The following is a 21,927-nucleotide window of genomic DNA, read 5'->3' on the forward strand; positions in this document are numbered from 1 at the left end:
CAACTTCCTGTCTTTGAATGGATTTCAACATCAAAGTCCCAAATTGGTCCTTTCTTGATGGTCGCACCAAATGATATTTCATAAAATGGACATCATCGGGCAAAGTTTGTTTGTATACTATGATGGGAATATAAATGCAAATGCTTTGCAATTTTGTACAGGGCTACAAAAGACTTTGGAAATCATGCCAAATATGGCAGAAAATAAATTTGAATAGATTTTGAGTAATTTCAAAGAAGTATTCACAACAGCAGTCATGGCTGGACGGTCGCACCACATGATATTTTGACACTTTAATAAACAAAAACATTGAAATAACTAATGTTTTTTGGAAATTTAAAGTGTGTTCATATACGGGAGAGGTACTACATATATATGGTATTTCTTTATGTATTTAAACCTTTTTTTAACAGAATAAAATGCAGTCGGACAGAAAATATAGGCGTCACGTCAAAGACCCATATATATCTGAGTTTTAGCTGATTGAGTGTTACTTAAAGGTTCAGTGTCTAAGATTTAAGTGAAATTGATCTATAATAATAATCCTAGTGATGTTTCCACTGTGGATTGCCCACTAAATTGTACGAATCTTTGTTTTCTTTACCATAGAATGGGCCCTTTATATTTAAATACTATATTTAAATTAGGAGCAGGTCCTCTCTACGGAGGCTGCCATGTTTTTTACAGTATCCCAAACTGGACAAACTAAAAACCTTTTGAATTTTTATGACAACTGAAGGCTACCACAGGTTCTCATGTGTGGAAGGGGAGGGCTGAGGTGAGGGGTATTCAGCTGCAACATGTAACTATACCACTAGATGTCACTAAATATTACACACTGAACCTTTATAGTTTTTCTCGATTGCTTAAGCACGATTTTTAAAACAGGGCCCGGTTTTTCAAAACACTACACACAATTAGCACAACCACACACCCAATTAGCAGAACACCACAGATCCTTTGCAAAATGAAACACTCTTGTAAAAACTATACACTAATTTATCAAAACCATATTTTGTTACCATATGAAACACACACGTTTCATATGACCTAATTCTGTTTGAACCAGTTACACACTGGTACTGGTAACCTAAAACACTTTTAGCAATTCTACTTCTCAGTGATTAGAGTACTGTAAGTGAAGTACACAGAGAAAGTGCAAATATACAATATAAATTCACCAAACACTACACAAGACCAATGCTGCAGACTGATGAAATTATAATTAATTTCTCTCCATAAACCCAAATCAGTCAACATGTCAACATGGAGAATCACAACAAAACATGTCCCAGTTTTCTTGCTACTACAGTAGTGTGCGTAACACTGTAAGCTCAGCAAATATCAGACAAACAGAAAATTCTGTATCCAGTACAGGTTACAATGACAGATTTCACTGTATATCTGCTAAGATCTGAACTCTTAGTCCAGCCTCCCTCAGCGTCAATCCGTGGTTCACGACATGGTCAACTAGTGTTGCGCGAATTTCATTTGGTAAATTTGGTCCTCTTCTTCTTTGAGCACGTTCTCCTCCTGCTTCAGGTCTTCCTCTTCCTCTTCCTCTACCTCTTCCTCTACCTCCACCTCGGCCTCTACCTCTGGCACGGCCTCCAACTCTTCCTCTTCTCCTCCTCCGTGGATTCCCCCCCTCACCCTCACTCTTCTTCTTCTTCTGACTCCTTCCATTTTGGCAATCATGTGTTTGAGTACCTGATGGCTGTGTTGAACCAATTGGCTCATAGGGGTGGTCATTTGACAGTCAGTGCTTTGGAATTGCAAGGAAGGGACATCTTGATATACTTCTGTGTCTAATGTATACAAGTGTGTTTAGTGTTTTGCAAATCACTGTGTGTATTGTTTTGCAAAAAGTGTGAAGCTGACATTGTGCTTATAGTGGTGCAAATCTGGGCCCATGTTTTGCTCCTTGGGTGTAAGGTTTTTATAATTGTGTAATACTTTTGATTTTAGTGTTTATGCAATCGAAAAAAACTGTAATCAACATCAAATCATGTATCAGACTCCTCAAAACAACTGACACTTCAACAGAGCAGATTACTAGAGTCAAAACTGCAGGGCAAGAGCAAGTGTTTGTGTCTGTGTTGTCATTACTTCATTTTTATTATTTTAATAATATAATAAAACTATCTCTGTGATGAAATTAGCTGCAGAATAAACTAGGAAACACAACAGCGATGAGAAGTATCAGAGAGTCACACTGAGGCGTCCACCAGCAGCAAAATAAACATGTGAACGGACACAGAGAGAGGAGATGGATAAAAAAAATCACATGATGGATGGAAAGAGAACAAAGCCTACAAAGAGAGTAGGTGCTGGTCATAAATTGAACCATTAAACTTTAATAGTTTCAGAAACAAGCTCCTACATCAACAGAAAATGAATGAGAATAAATGTCTCAGGTGTACATTGCCCCATCGTGGACATGTCCTTGCAGACTGCAGCAGAGACAGTGCAGCTGCAGTGCTGAAGGGCGGCTATAAGGACACTGCTGACAGGAAAGGAGAAAAAAAACTGAGAAATGAAATGAAACAGCAGAGCAAAGCTGCAGACCACTGAGTCCGCAGCAATTTTACAGGATTGAAGAAGAGTGATGCCTTAAGAGGTTTACACGACTCAAAGGTCACAGCTCGCTCTGAAGAACAAATCACATTCCATGCTCTTTGTCTGAGTTTTTATTCAGTGATGAGTTTCAGCTAAGATACTTCCACAGTTTTGATTACATTCAGTCCCAGTACCACAGCCTACATTAGTCAAATGTTATTTTAACATAGTGATATCTTCCATATAGATAACATTTGAACTTTTCTACTAACACATGAACTGACCTTTAACGTTGACAAATTAACTATTTGGAATCAAAATGCTAACTTAGCTAGCCCTTGAACCCTAATGATGACAAATGCAGAAACAATGTGAAAGGTGTCTGCAGTAACATGTAGATAATCATCAGCTGAATCTGCAGCTCTGCTCAGCTTTACCGAGCTTCATAATGACTATCAGCCCATTGTTTATCCATCAGGATCAAAGCTTTATTGTTACTGCTTCGCTCTTGAAGCATCAGTTTCTGTTGCAGCAGGTGTTTTCATAGGAGAGGCTGTAAAAAGCTGCTGTTCACCAACAACTTAAAAGCAAATGGTCGACAGACAACTGTCAGAAGGCAGAAGGTGGTGGAGTCCCAAAACATAGCTAAAAGAAAATTAATATTGGATGTAGATTGATCAGGTGGACACAAACACTGGTCCAAAGGAATGCCTGAGTTGCTCTGTCACTGCTGGACACGTGACAAATTTCCCAACAAGTTCACCACATCAACTTAGCGGTATGGATGTGAATAGGTGATGATATGTCAGTGTCGAGAGTTTATAAAGACACTGACGATGTCTGATCTCAACAGGTCGGCTGGTCCTGTCCTGTTTGTGGTCTCTAACAGCAAATGCCTCGTTACCCTTAGTCAAAAGCTGTGATGCATTTATTTGTATTGCCCATATTCAGAAATTACAATTTGCCTATAGAGCAAAACAAGTTGTGACATCCTCTGTCCTAAACTCTCAACTAGAAGGAGGAAGAAATAAGTATTGGAGTAATGTGTGGATTAAAGTCAAGACAGGGGAAATAAATTCATATATGCCTTATGTAAATCAGCAGGAGACAGGAATAACGTAATTTATATGACTGACTGGACAATTAGTTTTAAATTGAGCATCAAACAGACATCTTGCATCAAAAAAAGTGCCAAGATATTTTGGGGATGGCTTCATATTCTTGGTTAAGTCATCAAGTTAACAGTGACACCGATTGGTAGAATTTGTGGGACCAGTGAGTTAAAATTAAAACTTATTAATGTTGAATTTTCAAAAAGTTTTGGGACAACCAGCATTTAACGTCACTGAGGCAGTCGAACATATGATCAATGTGGGTTTGTTGGTTTGCAATGGAACAAGCAATCTATATAAGAGTGGTGGGCGACACCTCGGTTCTGAATGAATGGCAGAAAGGAAACAGGTAGAATGAAAATGGCTGTGGTCCCAGGTTAGAGCAGTCTTCAACACCACAATTAAACAGAGGAGTAGGCATTTGCTCCAATGCCAAAGAAGGTTCTAATGGAGAGGAATGAACTTAGTAGATATAAAGCAGTTCCTCAGAGTTCCCTACCCACATTTAGATGGTGGAAAAGAATACAGTGATAAAATGCCATCATACATTATATGAATTGATTGGTCTGTATTTTCACAATGAAAGGAGCAGCAATATTCTCTGTCTTTTTAGAGATATATAAGACATTCAATGAGCAATTGGGAACAGAACTGATTATGAAGTTTTGGGGATTATGCTTGTTTTTCTATAGGTTCGAAAACTATGCTGATATTGTATTTTTCAGTGCTTTCTAGTAGTGTATCATACATGAGTAGTATTTTTTAAACTGACATTGCTGTTCCAATTTTCTGCTTGGTCCTCTCGATGATCCAGTGTGATCATTAAGCCAGGGGAGGGTGTTTGATTTTAACTTTCAAATTTTTAGTGGAGCAATACAGTCGAGATTGGAAAGATAGTGACTCTCAAAAGAGGTTAAGGGTTCGTCTGGATTCTCAGAGGGTAAAAGGGTAATTGAAAATGGCATCACTGAATTTGGCTGCAGAGGCAGTATTAAAAATGTGCAACTGTTTGATGTGAAGTGTTTTGTTTTTTGTATAGCAGCATCCACAGAGAATCTGCAGTCCGTGAAACAGACAATAACTATAAGCTCAATAACAAGCAGTGACCAGAAATGTTCTGTTCAGCTGTTCTACTTTTCCAATAACAGCAGTACACAAGAGGCTCAATGTGGTGGTACCTTGTGTGTGTGTGTGTGTGTGTGTGTGTGTGTGTGTGTGTGTGTGTGTGTGTGTGTGTGTGTGTGTGTGTGTGTGTGTGTGTGTGTGTGTGTGTGTGTGTGTGTGTGTGTGTGTGTGTGTGTGTGTGTGTGTGTGTGCGCTGTAGACCAGCTGCCTGTGTGAAGACGAGTTTTCATTATCAATGTGACAGGAAGAGTTGCAGATATTCTGTTGCTCTGTGGTGAAATGACCCCCTGTTGGTGCCGGACACAAGTAAAAACAACTTTTATGTTTCCAGTTTATGAAAAACCTCAGAAATGATGATGCAATATGAGGACAACACTGAACCTCAGAAAGTAGTACTCTACAGTGCAAGACCTCTTCAGATCTTAGTTTCATGCCACAGTAAAAAAAAGAAGGACCTTAGAAAAGATGAGCCTGAACCTTATGTTGGGACTTGATTTCCATTAAATTCAATTTCAAAAGGTTTACTTTGCAGTAATAAACCAGCTGCGATTGGACAGTTTCTGTTGTGAGGTGGGATTTATGGGGTCTTCTGAAGTCTTTGACACACCACTATCAACAGTTCACCCTTCAAACATGCCTCTAAATACTCGCTGTGTCATTGACTCTGATACTCAGTGATGAAGCTGCTATGGTGCATTACTAAGGGACATGTCATTACCCAGCCTGCAGGGAGCACACTCACACACACACACACACACACAACACACACACACACACACACACACACACACACACACACACACACACACACTATCAAGATCATCAGTGTTTACATCCCTTCATTAGCATCAGGACACGACAGAGGTGAACCCAGGGTTGAATTGATTTCCTGTCCTCCACCCTCTTTCCTCCACTAACACAGCAAACTGCTCAGTCCATCTTGTCCTGTGTCTGTCTCAAAAAGTGTGTGTTTGTGTGTGTCTTTTCTATTTTTAGCCATCGGGTTGCAGCTTTCCTTGGATATGCTGGAGAAGATGTTCTGGACCATCACAAAGCAGGTGACTGGAGGACTCGCTCCCTCTTACACATGTTGGCTCATGTCATTATTGAGGACTTTTCATTGAAACCTGTCTATTACCAGAGGCTTACACTAATGTTACCGTCAACAGATTTGATACGTGACTCTTGATTCTAAAACCTAAGCTGATCACAAGGACACAGTGCAGTTTACCGAGGGTTTGTTTACTGTCAGTTTCTCACTAACACTTATTGTGTGTGTGTCCTTGAGGCCTAACAGACATGTTGAAGGTATTTGCATATAAAGCATTTGCACAGATGATTGACATCTGTGCAAATGCTTTATATGCAAACACCTTGAAACCTTCAGGAATTTGCTTCCTTTTGACCACCTGTAGAAAAAATCAACAGGATTGTGTATCACCACCTGTGTGTGTGTGTGTGTGTGTGTGTGTGTGTGTGTGTGTGTGTGTGTGTTTTATGATGTAGTCTGTAGTTTGGTGCTAAACTTGATCCTGAACGCGGCCTTGTGCAAACTGTTTTGTTTTGCACTCTTTGTCTGAAAGCCCTGACTGTTGACCTGTGAGTACACAGAGAGCCGTGTGTGTCCAAGAATGAAGCAAACTATTACGTTAGCTGTGGTGCATCATCATATTTTATATAACGCTGTTCTGTGGGTGTATAAACTGCATCGCACAGAGATGCAGCATGATCCGCAGTTAGACACATATCTAAGACTGAGCATGTACAGTGAATACATCACTGAGTTTCCAAGGACAGATGAATGATTTTTGCAGTAATCCTCTGTATTAATTGGTTAATTCTTCCATTATATTCAGCAGGGAACAGAGGCCATTAATTTTTTGGGCATTAAGACTTTTCATTAAGATTTAAGAGGAATGTGCACAGAATAAATTCCAATTACGATGTAAAACAACAGGATTCCTCCCTGAAGAGAAGAAAATTAAGATAATGTCAGTTTCTTTTGCTTTTCAGTCTGCTCATAGTGTCATGAGTAAGAGTTTTCATTATACAATTTAAACCTTCTCTTCCTTAGTCTTTTCAGTTTAGAGAAAGTGGAGACATTAAAAGAGCTATTTGTACATTTTCTATTTGCTGTAATAGCTACATTTGCTAATGAACAGCTGTTAATAGTAACATTGGCTTTGTAATTATAACAATAATTACTAACATATTTAAATTTAGAGATTTAAAAGGTACAAATGAACATGCATGGTCAAAATTTGCACATATACATCTAACAGTTATATTGTAGGCATGTAAACAAAGTTTTGAATGCTAACTCGCAAAACCCATATCAGCTTGCAAAATGTAGCCATCAGATCATAGCACAGGTGAGTTAAGGAACAGCTGAGTCGCACAGTTAAGAATAAATCTCACATTTGTGTCTTTTATGCTAAACTTTCTTGTGCAACATGTCCTTCGCCTCATTGCGGTGCACCCAACTGAAGTTGACCCACTGAGGCTGAAGGACCGACAGCACCCATATGTACTGGACGGTTAGTGAGAAGGTTAGCAGTGAAAGGGTTTGCCATTTGTCAAGAGGGAAAATTTGCAGGTCAGATTTACTGCCCAATGGCAAACCAATTTGCCATTTGCAGTAATTCTACTGAAAATGGACAGCTGGTGTTGAAAGTCTGCGATGTCTTAAATCTGTCACCCTACATAAACCTTTTTCATCCCATGAACAACATGACCTTTCCTCTGGCACCACCCTCAGGACAAATTTATTGTAATTTTAATTTTTGCCTCACTAGTGGTTAGATCCTACTTAAAGAAATCCCCCCAGCAATTTAGTTTCCTGGTGTAATGAGCATTACAGCCCTGGGGACCCTCGATTGTCCACAGACTTCTTGTCTTGTGTCAGTATTCGCCCAAAAATATGACGTCAAAAACGCACTGTCACTTTCTCACACACACACACACACCGCAGGTGTTCGACCTTGTGGACATTTCCTGCAGTTCAGTGAAGCAGACGCAGAGCTGCAGCTGAATGTGTGCAGATGTCCTGTGGAGGTTGATGGTGTAGATAATGTTATTAATGAGAGCAGACAGCTGTGACAGGCTGGATTAATGTATTCACTGCCGACATTAACTCATAAGAGTCAAAGTCATTGAACACACATTTACATCCTGTCACCACTGATTTACATTTTCTGAGGTGAGGTTTATTCAAGGCTTCTTCTGTTCAATATAAAAACAAAAGTCAATTTGAAACAAGGCTCGGCCTAACATCCACTTCAGAGTCAATATTTAGGATTAACAAGGTTTTTATCTTGATTTGAACAGTCTAATTTTGTCTCTGTGTCTTTGTCCTGAAACAAGACCTAAATACATTCCTTTTCTCCATCTGTGTCCTGTTGCACTGAAGCTGTCAGGATGCAGGACTCACACGTATGCGTTAATGCTTGACAGTGGGCGTACCTGACACTTGGAGCTTTCATGCTAATGTCCCTTGGTACCTGTTAATGCAACATTGGACACAGGAAATAAAATCCAAACACCAGGTTCACCAGCTGCCTCTGTCTCCTTTTTCACATTTAAAGTCACAATGCGTTCATCAAAACGTGACATCACCCCATTCAAAGTAAAGGCCATTTAATACAGATCCAAACATTGTGAAAAAGCTGATCACCTCTGTGAGCTTTCAAACCAAAGGAATCCCTGCTTTCACTGTGTGTATTAATTTTCTATTCAAAACTAGGACCTAATACAGTACCTTGTGGTACCCCAAAAGAGATGGGTGCAGTGTTTGTGAAACTGAACTAAACTGCATCATCAGGCCTGTGTGGATTTCTTTGACAGTGAATTGTTAGTACTGTCATCTTAAGTTTCCTTCACATGTAGCAGGAAGTAAACATGAAGGTGATCATGAAGCAGAAGGTAAACAAGAACTAACATGTCATTAATCTTTGCTGAACATTCTAATGACCAACTGATATTCAACAATGTCTATGCAAAGATAGTATTAGCCTCAGTTGAATTGTTGAATCTCAACTAAGACCCTGTTGAAATGTTACACACTGTGTGGATTCTTTGTCTGTGGACTGTCCTAATGAAATGTTACTGAACACTAAGAGTACAAAATGTTATTTAGTTTATACTTAACATTACTATAATTCATATGATAATAGCAATATTGATATTCATGTGATTTTCTGTTGTTTTTTTCCTTGACTCTTCACATGGTTGTCTCCAGCCCAGCGACATAGACGTAAGTGATTATTGATTACTGACTTAAAGGAAATCTATTATGCTCGTATCTAGTTCTAGATTTTTATTGTAGGACTCCACCAGAGCAGCCTTGCATGATTCATAGTTCAAAAAAGTCCTTTTCTATTTCAAACTGGCAAGCCACATTTTGATTTTGTAAGCATTATTCAAAAACGGATTGAGTTCATTGCACCATTCACCTCAGTGACACATATCCTTTGTTTCTTTAAGATGTGGTTTGCTCTTCCACTGTAAAACATTTATTTTTTACCATGAAATATGTATTTAGTGAGCTGGTAGTTAGTTGAGTTGGTCTGTGTATCAGCTTCTGCAGCTTTGATCAGTGATTCAGCTTGTTTGTGAGAATGTGATGCTTCCTCCTCTCCTCACTCCTTGTGAGGCTTCCTCCTCTCCTCTTTTTTGTCTTAGTGTTCAAACGTTGAAGGCGTGTGTCCACTCAGCTGTGAGAGTGCTGTAAGTACCAACTGGCCCCTGACCGAGGATTTCCACCAAATATTAGTGCTTTTATATTTAACAATGTAAACACACGCTGCTTTCTGTCACTTCCTGTCCAGGACCTGAACTGTTTCCTGGTCGACAATAACGGCTTCATCCTGCTGTCCAAAGATAGGAACGAGGTGAGATCCAGAATCTGATCAGGAGAAAATAAAACTCACAGTGTAAAGGATGCTGGGAAATGACCTGGGCTCTCTGTGTGGTTCTGATTTAATAATGTTATTGGCCAACGCATCACCAATTAAGGTGGCCTTAATCATCAATGCAACATCAGCCTTGCTGATGTTGCATTGATAGGCCACGCCCTGTGATTTCCCCAGATAACCCTGCACTAGCAGACGGGATCTGTTCAAAAGAATGAGACATGAGTAAACTGGTTTGATGTTGGTTTTCTCGGTAAACTGAAATGAACTGAAAACACACCTAAATAACAGCTGATGATTAAATGTGAACACTCTCCTTTAATCCACTCAGAGTCGGTAGATTAGTAATAGATTTCTATTTTGATCATGAAGTTCAGTGTCCATGAGGTCAGTGTCAGGAGGTGATTTCCCTGCTGCACGCCGGCTCTTTGGATCATTTCACGCGCTCATAAACAACATCTGGATGGCTCACAGGATTTGAGGACAGTTATGGTTTTAATCTCTGTGTGTGGAGCGTTAGCAGCGAAATATAGCAGCAGATGCACCTGCCAACCTTATCTGACCGGGGGTGGAGCTGAGCCGGCACGGAGTGTGCCGCCAGACCCAGGACAGACGAGATCTGTCCAGGCGGAGGTCACACTCGTCTGAACCTAATTAAAGTCCTAAACTGTTGGATTAAAGACCCCATGAAACAGATGTCAGAACACCATTTGAATTAGCATAATTTGTCTGGTAAAATTAAGCTATGAGTGAAGGATGAGTCATCAAACAGTTCAAAACTGTTTTAGAGGAAGAGAAAAGACAGAGATTTAGATCTAAAAGTTACAATTAGAGCTCTTGGACATGGCAACTAACAAGAGATAAATGAGCAATTAACACAGAGACCCAGGATTAAAACATGTATTTATAATTGCAGCCTTTAAAGTGTTAGTTTGAGTTACAGATGTGATGTTTTGTTTTGTCTGTGTTCAGACGTATCATGAGAACCTGAGCTCTTTGTCACAGAAAGGAAAAAAGACCCCAAATGTGTTGTTTTCTTGAGTTCTAACTAGTAGCTTATTCTATTTGCTTTTTTACAAAACATTTGAAAGATTTTTTTTGATATGAAATAGTTTTAAATTGCACATCATTTCCACGTTTGCTTGCCAGGAGTCTTCTACATCATTGCATTTCTTTGTGCATTATCACCATCTGTCATGAATCAATTGCGTATGACCAGAATATTTAATAAACATCCAATTTTACCGAGTAATAACAACAATAAAAATGTTTTCATACTGTAGAGTGGAATAAAAAATACAGACATACAGACATAAAATTCATATTATTGGTTTGGGTTTTAATTACAGTCTATATGTATGTTGTGTGTTGTCCTTTATTCTGTTCATTTATAGTTTTTTAATTTTAAATAATGACAATATTTATTTCAGTTTTTCTGATTTCTGCTAGAATGGGCTACATACAGAATATTATAATGTTAATGTCAGTCACCAGAAGCTTCTCTTTATCTGCCACATCATTGTGTTTCTGTTCCTATGTGGAATGGAGCATCCAAATGCTATAACACAAAAACAAAAGGTTTATTCTTATTTATTATAATGAAATCAAAAAAAACTGATGGTCAGCTAAAAGTCCAGGAGTGCTGCTAACAATTATGTTTTAAATAAGTTTGTTTCTGTTAATCTTGTATTCATCATAAAATAACCAGAAGTGGTAATCACATGTCATATAAAACTTTGTCTGACATTGAAAAATGTAAATATTATTGTAGTAAATGCAAACTGAATTATTTAAAAACGAAATAATAATATTATTTCCTTATCTCACAATTATGTTTTATTAGTATCGCATGATTTTACCTATTTTTCATCAATTTTCTGTCCTTGGCCAAAATAGTAACAGAAGGAAAGTTGAGTGTGTGTGTAAAGACGTGCAGAGTGTCCCCCTGCTGTCCATCGGACAGCTGCTTGTTAGCTCTGGATTAATTTAGCCTGTTAGGAGCCATATTACTGAGGATTAATCCTGAGCCCACCATGCTTCGATAAATACACACACACTCTCAGCTGTGCAGTCACAACCACTTCATGCCCCACATCTCCTCTTCAGCTCCAATACATTACTTCTATTTCACTTATTTCCTCTCTCTCCAGAGCTCCAGCGTGTTGTTTGGTTCGTTACCAAGAGTGGAACCTGTGATATGTGTGTGACAGTGCAGCCTCGGTGACTGTGAGGCTGCCAGATGTGCAGCAGCAACTGGATCTGCTGAGGCCAGATGAGGCTTAGCTATCTGTAGGGCAGTCAGGGTCAAATGGAGGTTATGTGTAGTTTACGTTCTCTTAATGAAACACTGTGGAAAACTCCATCTCTTATGTAATATTGTGTAAATGTGAGTGGGCTGTAAACAGAGAGCTGAAACAGTTTGTTGTGGCTGTAGATCCATTCAGTAAAAAACAAAGTGAACAGTCTGATCATGTACTTTAGTTTCTAACCAGAAGTTAAAGAGACACAGTGACGTGACGTTTCCTTTGGTCTCTACTCTTAAATAGGAAAGACTCATTTAAATGAACTGTCATCTTTGCAACTCACTAACTCACGAACAAAACTGCAGTGGGATCATCATGTTGCTCTGTGTCTGCTGGATGTCAAATTAGAACTTGCTTGATTCTGCACCCCCCCCCCCATCCCCAAGTGGCCAAAAAAAGAGAAACTGGAGCAATCTCAGGATCGACAGAAGGGGGTTGATCAAACTTCCAGAAGCTGACAAACAGATTAATCAACAGTCACACAACCTCCTTTGGCCTTGAAATGACAAGGTTGACTTTGAGTTTAGATGCTTGAGTGTTTGAGGTTAAACCTCCACAGAAAACTACTGCCCTTCACCCTAGACATGGAAGCCAGTGACCATTTTATATCATGTTGCCAATAAGATGTAAAAAAAATAATAGGTGAGAAGCTGAAACTGAGCAGCGAGGCATGCAGGCTGTGCTGCGGCTCTAACCTGTTAACATGGTAAATGCTCTGTATTTATATGGTGAGTTTTTCAGATGATACAATGATCAGCTCACAGTCAGAAACAGACACTGATACAGACAGTCACACAATCCACACGGTCATTTATATCCTATCGAAGTGAGCGGAGCACTCCATCACCTAAAAGTTTGTGTTTGCTTTTCTTTTCTTTGGGAATGATTCCAACTTCAAACGAGATATTTGTCGCATAATCCAAATTAAAAGTATTGGTGTGACACTGGTGGAGAACGGGGAAAAAAAGATTTCAACAAACAGCAGTAAAATGTTGTGCTGTAGAGAAACCTTAAACCTCGAATAACTGAGCTCATTTTTTATTATTTGCATGTCTGCTGCATTCCCAATGGCCTTACTAGGCAGATATTATGATGAAGTGCTGCCTCCATATTTTGCTGAGCTCTGAACTTTTTACAGGAAGCCTGTGGAAACACCCAGCATCCTCCTCTGGAGGTGTGAAGGTGGCGCTCATAGGTCGTTGCAGGGCACGGTAAATATTTAATCAGCAGAGAAAGTAGGTCAGTGCTGAGTTCAAGAAATACGTCGGCGGGAGGAAGTGGCGCGTGCAGGGTGACCAAGCAAAACACAGGGCTGGTTATTGCTGGTGGTGTTGGGCCGTGTGCTGAGGAAATGTCTGTGTGATCAATGGTCCCTGTCTGCGAAGCTCATCCTCAGGGCGGCCAGCCGCTCAGATGGATGTACACGATCTGCAGTGGATATAATACTTCTGTTAAAATGTCAGGGTTTTGTCATGTAAAAAAATGTTGCCAAGGTCAAACATGTTAGCACTTTTCACACCTTTCTTATGACCTGTGATCTCTGATATCCAACAGGAAAAGTAAAATAAAACTGATCTCACATTTTTTCTTACATCCTCTTGTTTGCATACTACTGCAAAAGCTGTGGTCCACAAAGAGCTTCCAGAGCATGGACAGCATCCTATTGTACAAGAGCATCAATCAGAAGAGGGGTACAAAAGAATTTTCCAAGGCTTTCGATTTATGATGGAACCCAGTGAGGACATTATGGTACAGTAGTCACATTATCAAGGACAGGACCAAACTGGATGAAGGAGTTTCTGGCTAGTGATGGTTGCTCCATTCATGTGACAACAATTTCCATTTGTTCTTCATATGTGGGCCGATGTGGCTCAGGAGGTAGAGAGGGTCATCCACCAATCAGAGAGTCAGCATGATTCATGCAGTGAGTATGAATGGTGTGTGATAGACAAAGCGCCTCAAGTGACTGATAAGACTGGAAAAGTGCTTTATGAATACAAACCATTTACCATTAATGTGTGTGCTCTACGGGGGAAGGGTGGAAAGACGGAGGAATGTTTTGTGATGAAAAGAAAACCTACGTCTTGTCCTTCAGAACCATGTTTCTGATGAGACCTAATCAGAAACAGTGTGTTTGGTGCTAAAACCATGATGCACTGAGAGAATTGTGAATATCTCCTACGAGTGGAGGGGTGCACTCGGAGAATCCAAATCATCTCCTTTCATAACCACTATTCCTTAAACCAGATGGGTGTGAACAACACAAGGTCAAGGAAAGATGTGAAGGAGAAGCCATTGGGAGTTAGGAAAGGACAAACACAGGGCGGAGAAAATCCATTTACACCCGGTGTATATACTTTATTTATAACAGAAGATGTGCACAAAATGAACAGTGCTGTAGTCTGTGCACTGAAAGTTATAATAAAGTTTCCAGTGAGACACAGAATGGCACTTCCTGAGAAGAGATAGTTTCAGTTTATACAGAGGAAACATTTAACCTAATTTACTCACAAGAAATAACAACAAAAGGGATTCAATTGAAAATGAAAATAAACAAACAGGACTGAAATGTTGAAATAACATAATATTGTGGGGGATGAACGTAAAAACAAACCTTATGTAATTGGAGAAAATTATTTATTGTGTACATTCCACAGTAAGGGGATTAAAATGTTGTTTATTGTGATTCCTCACGGGACAGATGTGACAGAAGAAATCAGTAGCTCAGACATCATGTGAGGATTCACATTAGATTTGGATCGTGTCAGGAGATTTATATTTACGTGGGTGTGTTCAGGTGCAACTATGAGGTTGCATGGCAGCTGCAAAGAATTGTGGGACGGCATTTTCTCCTTTCCTTTTTACAAAGAATGGCCTGATGTTTCCAATGCTAAAGGAGATAAGTTAGGAAGCATTGAAGCTCCTTGCCTTATGCTTCAAAGAATTTGAACAGCTCTTATGATGGCGGCCGCTGAAATACTTCTATTTGAACACAGCCGAGGATTTGCATAATTCAATTCAATTGAATTTTATTTGCAAAGCACCAAATCACACCGCACACTGTAAAGGCACTTTACATAGGAAGGTCGAGATCCTACTAAATTATAGAGAAACACAACAGTTCACCAGCAAGCATGACAATGACCCAGAGCATACAGTTTGTCCAAATCAATCAAACAAAGATGTTCACACCAAAAGGTTCATTTAAGGTTTTTATCTATTTATTTTCTTAAATGATTAGTTTTATGCTTGAATTGTATAGGTTTTATGCATAAGGTCAAATCAAAGATGGCAAAGTTCTAAAATGATTTATCTTAGTTTAACTTTTTTAACAGGGGTGTGTAGACTTTTTATATCCACTGTAGTCAGTTCTGAAATTAACAAGACTGATAGTGTGTGGCTACAATGGCAGCTCCATGGGACTGCAATGTGCACCACTGGACAGAAACCTAAGAGAAAACCTTCTGTTCAATTACTAGGCATTTTAAGCAATTAAGTATATAGTGGCCATTTAGGGTGTCTTGACTCAGCTGGTCAGGCTCAGCTCTGCAGTGTCATTTGGTGAAACTCTCAGTGTTTGTGAGCTGCGCTTTGGGATGAATGGAGATTTGTAAGTTAAGATATTAAAGGATCTTGTTGTTTCCAGGCCCAGTTTCTCACTGAGGTTAGTCAACACACTAACACTGCTTCTTTGTGTCATTGACCCCGTTAACACCTGATATTAACATCAATCTAGAGATCTGATCACAAGTGGACAGCGCAAATCTTTTTGTCTTAACACACTCACATGCATCCTGAGTGCGTCCTAAGATCTGATGACCACATTGAGAGGGGATCTGGGTCTCATGTGGCCACATTATTTGAGCTGTGTGAATGTGAACATCTCCTGGACCACATTGAAGGAGATGTCTTTCTCTGAACTGTTTCATAATGAATACAAAGAAAGGTTGTGCATCTCAGTGATCACATATTGATTTGTTTGTGGCCACCATATCAACATCCAAAACATGTCCACTTCTCTCAGAATGAATATTTGAACAGGTTTTTGATGTAATGATTTGATGTTGTCCTGCAAGCTGTATGTTCAGGGTGTTGGTTGAGTCAGTAAACCAGTTCTGATGGCAGTCTCATACAGACTCATCATAATTGAGCCTGCTCCTGTGCCAGATGTCTGCATAGCTCCTGGCAGGAGTTTGACAAGAGGGTGAAGTATCAGCATACGCAGCATCTGACTGCTAACACTCAGCAACCTGTGAGTCCTCTGAGGCTGCTGGGAAAACCCAGTCCAGACAGAGATGGAGTGTGGGCAGAGAGCAGCTTGCAAACACGAACAAAGCTGCTTAGGCAAAACAGTCAGGGAGGGACACACACACACACACACACACACACACACACACACACACACACACACACACACACACACACACACACACACACACACACACACACACACACACAAAGCATGAGAGAGAGAGTGAGAAAGAGAGTGTGAAAATCTTTGTTTTAATATTTTATTCCAGCTGCTACCCCACCAAATCAGACTTTTTATTTTTTTTCCCTTACATCAAAATTGTAATCTTTAAAACTCGTACATCATGTCTTCTGTCTAAGCAGTAGACTGGAGGAGCCTTTCAAGAGACAAATGTCCTCAAGAAATGTAATGAAGTGCAGTGAGGATCATTTTATTTAGGGTTTAAGATGGCACTCTTTAAGGATTTTAATGTTTGTTGGCAGTACTTTAATATTTGTAAGAGCTACTTATAATATGAAATTTAATTTATTTGCTTTGATTTGAGAATCTAAGATAACTGCTGGTAAATGAATTGAAGCTGAAGTGCAACAGCATCAAGGAAAGCACAGCCAAAATATTATTGATCAGAAAAAAATATAATGATAAAATATTCAGTAAGATGCACGTGATCAAGCAGATAGGAAGAGGACAGCAGCTTTCTGAGTACTGAGCTGTCAGGATTGTTTTACCTAAAGGAATAGTTCACATGTTTGGGAAACATGCTAAATGGGAGGAAAGAGCATTGATACCAATTTCTCATGTGTATTAACAGAATTTGCAGTTAGCCTGAGACAGTTAGCCTGGCTCTCCCTACAGTTCATGAACATACCAACCAACACCTCTAAAGTTAGGTGATTAACACACTGTATATCTTTGTTTGATCTGTGACCAAACAGAAATGTTGAAGTGACAATTAGTTGTTTTATTTGCTGGAATAATTATTCGACAAAGAACAGTGTATCTATCTTACGAGTACTCTGTGGAGCGACTCTACTGGTTGTCAGACACAAATCAATTTTTATCTTACTTTAAATGTACTTTTCCAAACAATAATTTTGAAAAGCAACCAACAAGTAAAGACTTTATTTTATTTTAGCAACCTCGTATTTTAATTGGAGGCATGGAATGGAGAGCAGTGATTGGTCAGCAGATCTGATGGGTCTGAAGGTGGAGTAGGTGATGTAATGTAGTTCCAGTCCATGCAGTGATTTAAAAACAAATCAAATAATTCTAAAACCAACTTTGTACTTCACTAGTCCTTAGCAGACTAACAGAAGCAATTATTAGAAAAATAAAATAGGGCCTACAATGGTGCCGTGTGGTACTCCACAGGAGATGGGTGCAGTATTTACGAAACTCAACTAATCTACATCATTAGAACTTTGTGGCTGTGTTTGATCAGATTTCACTGACAGTGACTGAACAGTCTGACCACAGATCACAATCATCAGATCCTGATTCAGATGTCGTTAAATCTTAGTACATGACACCACCATTTTCTACCAGTGAGGAGCGCAAAGAAAAGATGGGAAACAAGTATTTGTTGTAATATTTGTGTAACACATAGAGGGACATAGAGGCTTAATGTAAGATCCCATTGCAAAGATTCATAAACTCATTCAAACAAATTGTAGATTTTAAGGCCTTTAAGTCCACAGCTCCTGTGTTGACTGAAAATGTATTGCTAACAATTTTTTTTCTTTAAAACAGATACATCAGTCTAATTGCTTGGTTTGAGAAAAACAATCCAGAAAACATTAATTGTGAACTCATGTTAAACAGAACAGACGGGAAATGAAATGGCATTATCAATCAACCATTTCCTGATTGGTTTTGAAATAGAAGTCATAACACTCTCTTGAGTTGTCCAGACATAAAAATACCAACTAATATCATAACACACTGATTTAACACATTAAACTTCTCTTTTAATTATTAGCGTTGATTGTAATATCAACTGATAAATGATGATGCACAAATTACTGTCTCTTTGTGGATGAATGTGGATGTTCCATTGAACTGGAAGAACAAATCTCAACTGTACCTTCTTGTTGTCGTTTCCAGGTCGGTCGCTTCTTTGGCGAGGTGGACGGGTCTGTCATGGCGTCACTCATCAAGATGGGCATGTTTCAAAAGTATGAAAGATCCCTGCTTTGATCTCTTATCAGCTCAACATTATGTTTTCTTTAGAAATACAGCGAACACATTACACGTCCAACTTAAACATTTTAAACAAGTTATAGACATTTTAAGTTTTTCCCATTTACCCATTCACACACACATTCCAACAATGCATCTATGCACTTCTGCTATCATACATCACTATCACACTGTCGGCACAGCCATCAGGGGCAATATGGGGTTCAGTATCTGTATGGGATTGGGAGAGACAGGGATCGAACCAACAACCTTCTGGTTAGTGGCTCTACCTCCTAAGCCACAGTCACCCAATCTAAGCTCAGTTGATGTCAACCAATGTGAATGATGTGTCTTGAAGAAAAAGAATTACACACAAAGTCGTGGCATTTTAAAATATGATAATGTGTACAGTTAAAGATCTTTACACACATTGACTGTGTCTTTTCCGAGAGTTACAATACATTTCAAATAACAAGAGGGATCCCTCACCTGTGACACTTTCTGAGGTTTCATTTCTTTTCCCCTGTTAACAGGGTTTTTGTGGTAGTTTTTCCTCACTCTTGTTGAGGGTTAAGAACAGAGGGTGTCCCACCTTGATAAGCCCTATGAGACGAATTGTGATTTGTGAATATAGGCTATACAAATGAAATTCAATTGATTGATTGACATTACATACAGAAAACTACACAAATATAAATACATTTCTTAACTCTGTTCAGTAATGATGTGTAACCTGCAAACATATGTACGTCATTGTTTTTGTTTTGAGAGTGATGAATGACTGTGTGTGAACTCCCGAGCTGTTCTCTGCTCACATGTTACTGAGTTGAATGTTTGCATGTTTGCAGAGTGTCATTGTTTGACTACCAGGCGATGTGTAGAAACACTCATCATCACGCCAGCAGCGCCCGACCTCTGCTCAGCGTGAGTCGCACCACTGCACTAACATATACTATATATGTAGTTTATGGGTCTTGATTATAAATGCATCAGTCAACTAAATGTTCAGTTTTGTCCATTTAACGTAAGCAACAAGTGTCATTACAGAAATATGCAGTAAGAGTTTGTTGATTTTCCAGTAATTCAAAAAAAAAACCTCAGTTCTTTAATTCCCTTCTTGTTTCTCTTCCTCTTGCAGCCATTTTACTGCATTGCGGCGTTGATAAAGTGGCTCTTCTCCAACACACTGATGTAAGGGATGAGGGTTTTTTACTTCTATCAGTGAAATTGACAGGAACTGTGGTAAAGAGGCTGATGTGGATCCAGGATGTTTCAGTGACATGAGGCACTCCTGCAACTGTGAATTCAGATATTAACGTATACACAACTTAGACTTCATTTCACAATCATGGCTACTTTATATACTTGAACAGTGGTGGTGAACCTATCAAATCATCACAGCGAGTGAAGACGAAAATCAATCATTTTCTCAAGGTTATAAAGGGAATAAATAAAAGTTGAATCGATTACTCTTCACTCTGCTCTGGAAATCATTTGTCCGTTTTAAATAAACTCCCAAAGTTCCCAAATATATTAAATCTATTCAAATTTCATACATGAAGACAGAGCTGCAGGTAGTTTCTCAGCATCAGCAGGATGTGAAATATGTCCAGTGGGTATATTTTATATTAATGAGCCAGTGTGCAGAATTTAACTTTTCCTTTTTTGAAAATATGTTAAAGTCTTTCCAATACCACCTGTATTAAAATTTGTATTAAACAAGGTGAAAGAAATGAGCGTCTGCCTATCCCATGAGAAAATAAACATGTTTGGTATGTTGCATATGATTTTCTAAATAATCTGTAATGAGGTGTTTGTGTCTCCTGCCAGGTTTCTGCTGGACTTTAACCTCTGTGGTCTCTGGCACTCTGATTACTTTGTGGACGGTAAGATGCTCTGATGATCAAATCAAGTAAAACGACTCGTTCATCAATGCTCGGGTGCTTGATGACGATTACTGATAAGTTAAAAAAAGTTAAGATGTTAAATAAAATACATGTGAAGCTGAAAAATGCCAGAGCAGCTGATGGTGTGTTTTTCCACAATTTATATCTCATTTACAAACATCTCTCTCCAATACGGCGGTCTCATCTTCATCATCATCATCTTCATCTTCATCATCATGATCATCATGATCTTCATCACCACCTCGGTGTGTTCCCTGTGTCTGCTCTGTGATCCATCTTCATCCACTCAGCCAAGGCTGGTTATCACACAAGTAAGTTCATCATGTCTGTATGTGTGTGTGTGTTGATGTTTTTGTGTTTATGAAGAGGACATGTCCTCACAATGACAGAAAAACGATGAAAACTGTCCACACTGTGGGGGTGGTTTGATGGTCGTCAGGTTTAGCTTCTTATCAAGATTAGATTTGGACTTAACTCAGGCTATCCCGCACCAGGAAGCTGGTTCACTGTTAACCTAGGTAAATCACCATGGTAACAGATGCTGCGGGGGCTTAGAGGATCAGATTACAAATATCCTGTTAACAGGTTGACTGAGTCGTCATTCCTACAGGATCCTGACATGGAAAAAAAAGTTTACAATAAAGTGTTTTAAAATGGCAGAAAGAGAGTGAGTTTACCTGAATATAGGGAGCGAAGCTTGCGAGCTAGTTCAGGCAGCCAGCTCGAATCATGTGATATGTTTAATTTTCCACAATCCTCTACATTACACACCCTCCCATTTTGGCAGCCTATTTAAGCTGCAAAAATGTCCCATCACTCCCTTTGCTTGCCCCCCGCTGCTTCTGCAAAACACTAACTAACAGCCTCACACACAACAGATCAGAGGTTTTTAAATTTGACCTTTTCCCAGTAATATAGGTCTTACCCTAACACCTTTGTTATATTTATAAATATAATATTATTCAAATTTGTGTGTGTGTGTGTTTGTTTCAGCTCACAAGCAGAGGAAGGTGGAGGCGCAGCAGCCCTGTGACACTGAGTATCCTGGATTCATGTACGACTCATCTATCAGAGAAGCCAACAGCCTCATCAAGTGTGGACGCTGCCAGAAGTACGACACACACACACACACACACACACACACACACACACACACTGACCTTAACTAAACAAATGAAATCCTCTTCCTCTATTTACTAAAAGGAATATCATCTGTCAGTTTATTTCCTATAATTACCAAACATTGTGACTGATTATCTTTTAAAGGTCTGTTGTTATTTCTCTATAATTTTCAAGGTCTCGACCTTAATATTTGGTGCTTAAAATTGAATTGAATTGAACTGAATTGAATACGTCCCTAATATTCGATTACCTTTTATTTTGTGTTAATTTGTTTTTTGTTGCCATGTATTTTGTGCAGCACTTTGTAACCTTGATTAGATAAGTGCTGTACAAATAAAGATATTATTATTATATATTTTATTATGTTGCCTATATATTATTGTTACAGTGAAGTTAACAAGCTTGTTAATTGGACTGATGAAGACCAATTCAATTCAATTTTCAATTCAATTTTATTTG

General features: G+C 39.0%; 1 protein-coding gene across 4 annotated transcripts in view; it reads left to right on the forward strand.

The window, feature by feature from the left end:
* Nucleotides 1–21,927, forward strand: part of cacna2d4b (calcium channel, voltage-dependent, alpha 2/delta subunit 4b) — a 68,969-nt gene that overhangs the window by 44,048 nt on the left and 2,994 nt on the right. For 2 of the 4 annotated variants that reach the window (XM_035156113.2, XM_035156114.2), the window contains 10 exons: nucleotides 5,793–5,854; nucleotides 9,034–9,048; nucleotides 9,477–9,521; nucleotides 9,623–9,685; nucleotides 18,365–18,435; nucleotides 19,288–19,363; nucleotides 19,578–19,630; nucleotides 20,270–20,325; nucleotides 20,637–20,657; nucleotides 21,340–21,457. In XM_035156113.2, the coding sequence (XP_035012004.1) occupies nucleotides 5,793–5,854; nucleotides 9,034–9,048; nucleotides 9,477–9,521; nucleotides 9,623–9,685; nucleotides 18,365–18,435; nucleotides 19,288–19,363; nucleotides 19,578–19,630; nucleotides 20,270–20,325; nucleotides 20,637–20,657; nucleotides 21,340–21,457 (580 nt within the window). The remainder of the gene's footprint in view (nucleotides 1–5,792; nucleotides 5,855–9,033; nucleotides 9,049–9,476; nucleotides 9,522–9,622; nucleotides 9,686–18,364; nucleotides 18,436–19,287; nucleotides 19,364–19,577; nucleotides 19,631–20,269; nucleotides 20,326–20,636; nucleotides 20,658–21,339; nucleotides 21,458–21,927) is intronic. The other 2 variants (XM_035156115.2, XM_047339752.1) reach the window with 1 other exon arrangement.

The sequence above is a fragment of the Hippoglossus stenolepis genome, chromosome 5 (genome assembly GCF_022539355.2).
Source record: "Hippoglossus stenolepis isolate QCI-W04-F060 chromosome 5, HSTE1.2, whole genome shotgun sequence".
In the NCBI taxonomy this organism is placed as follows: Eukaryota; Metazoa; Chordata; class Actinopteri; order Pleuronectiformes; family Pleuronectidae; genus Hippoglossus; species Hippoglossus stenolepis.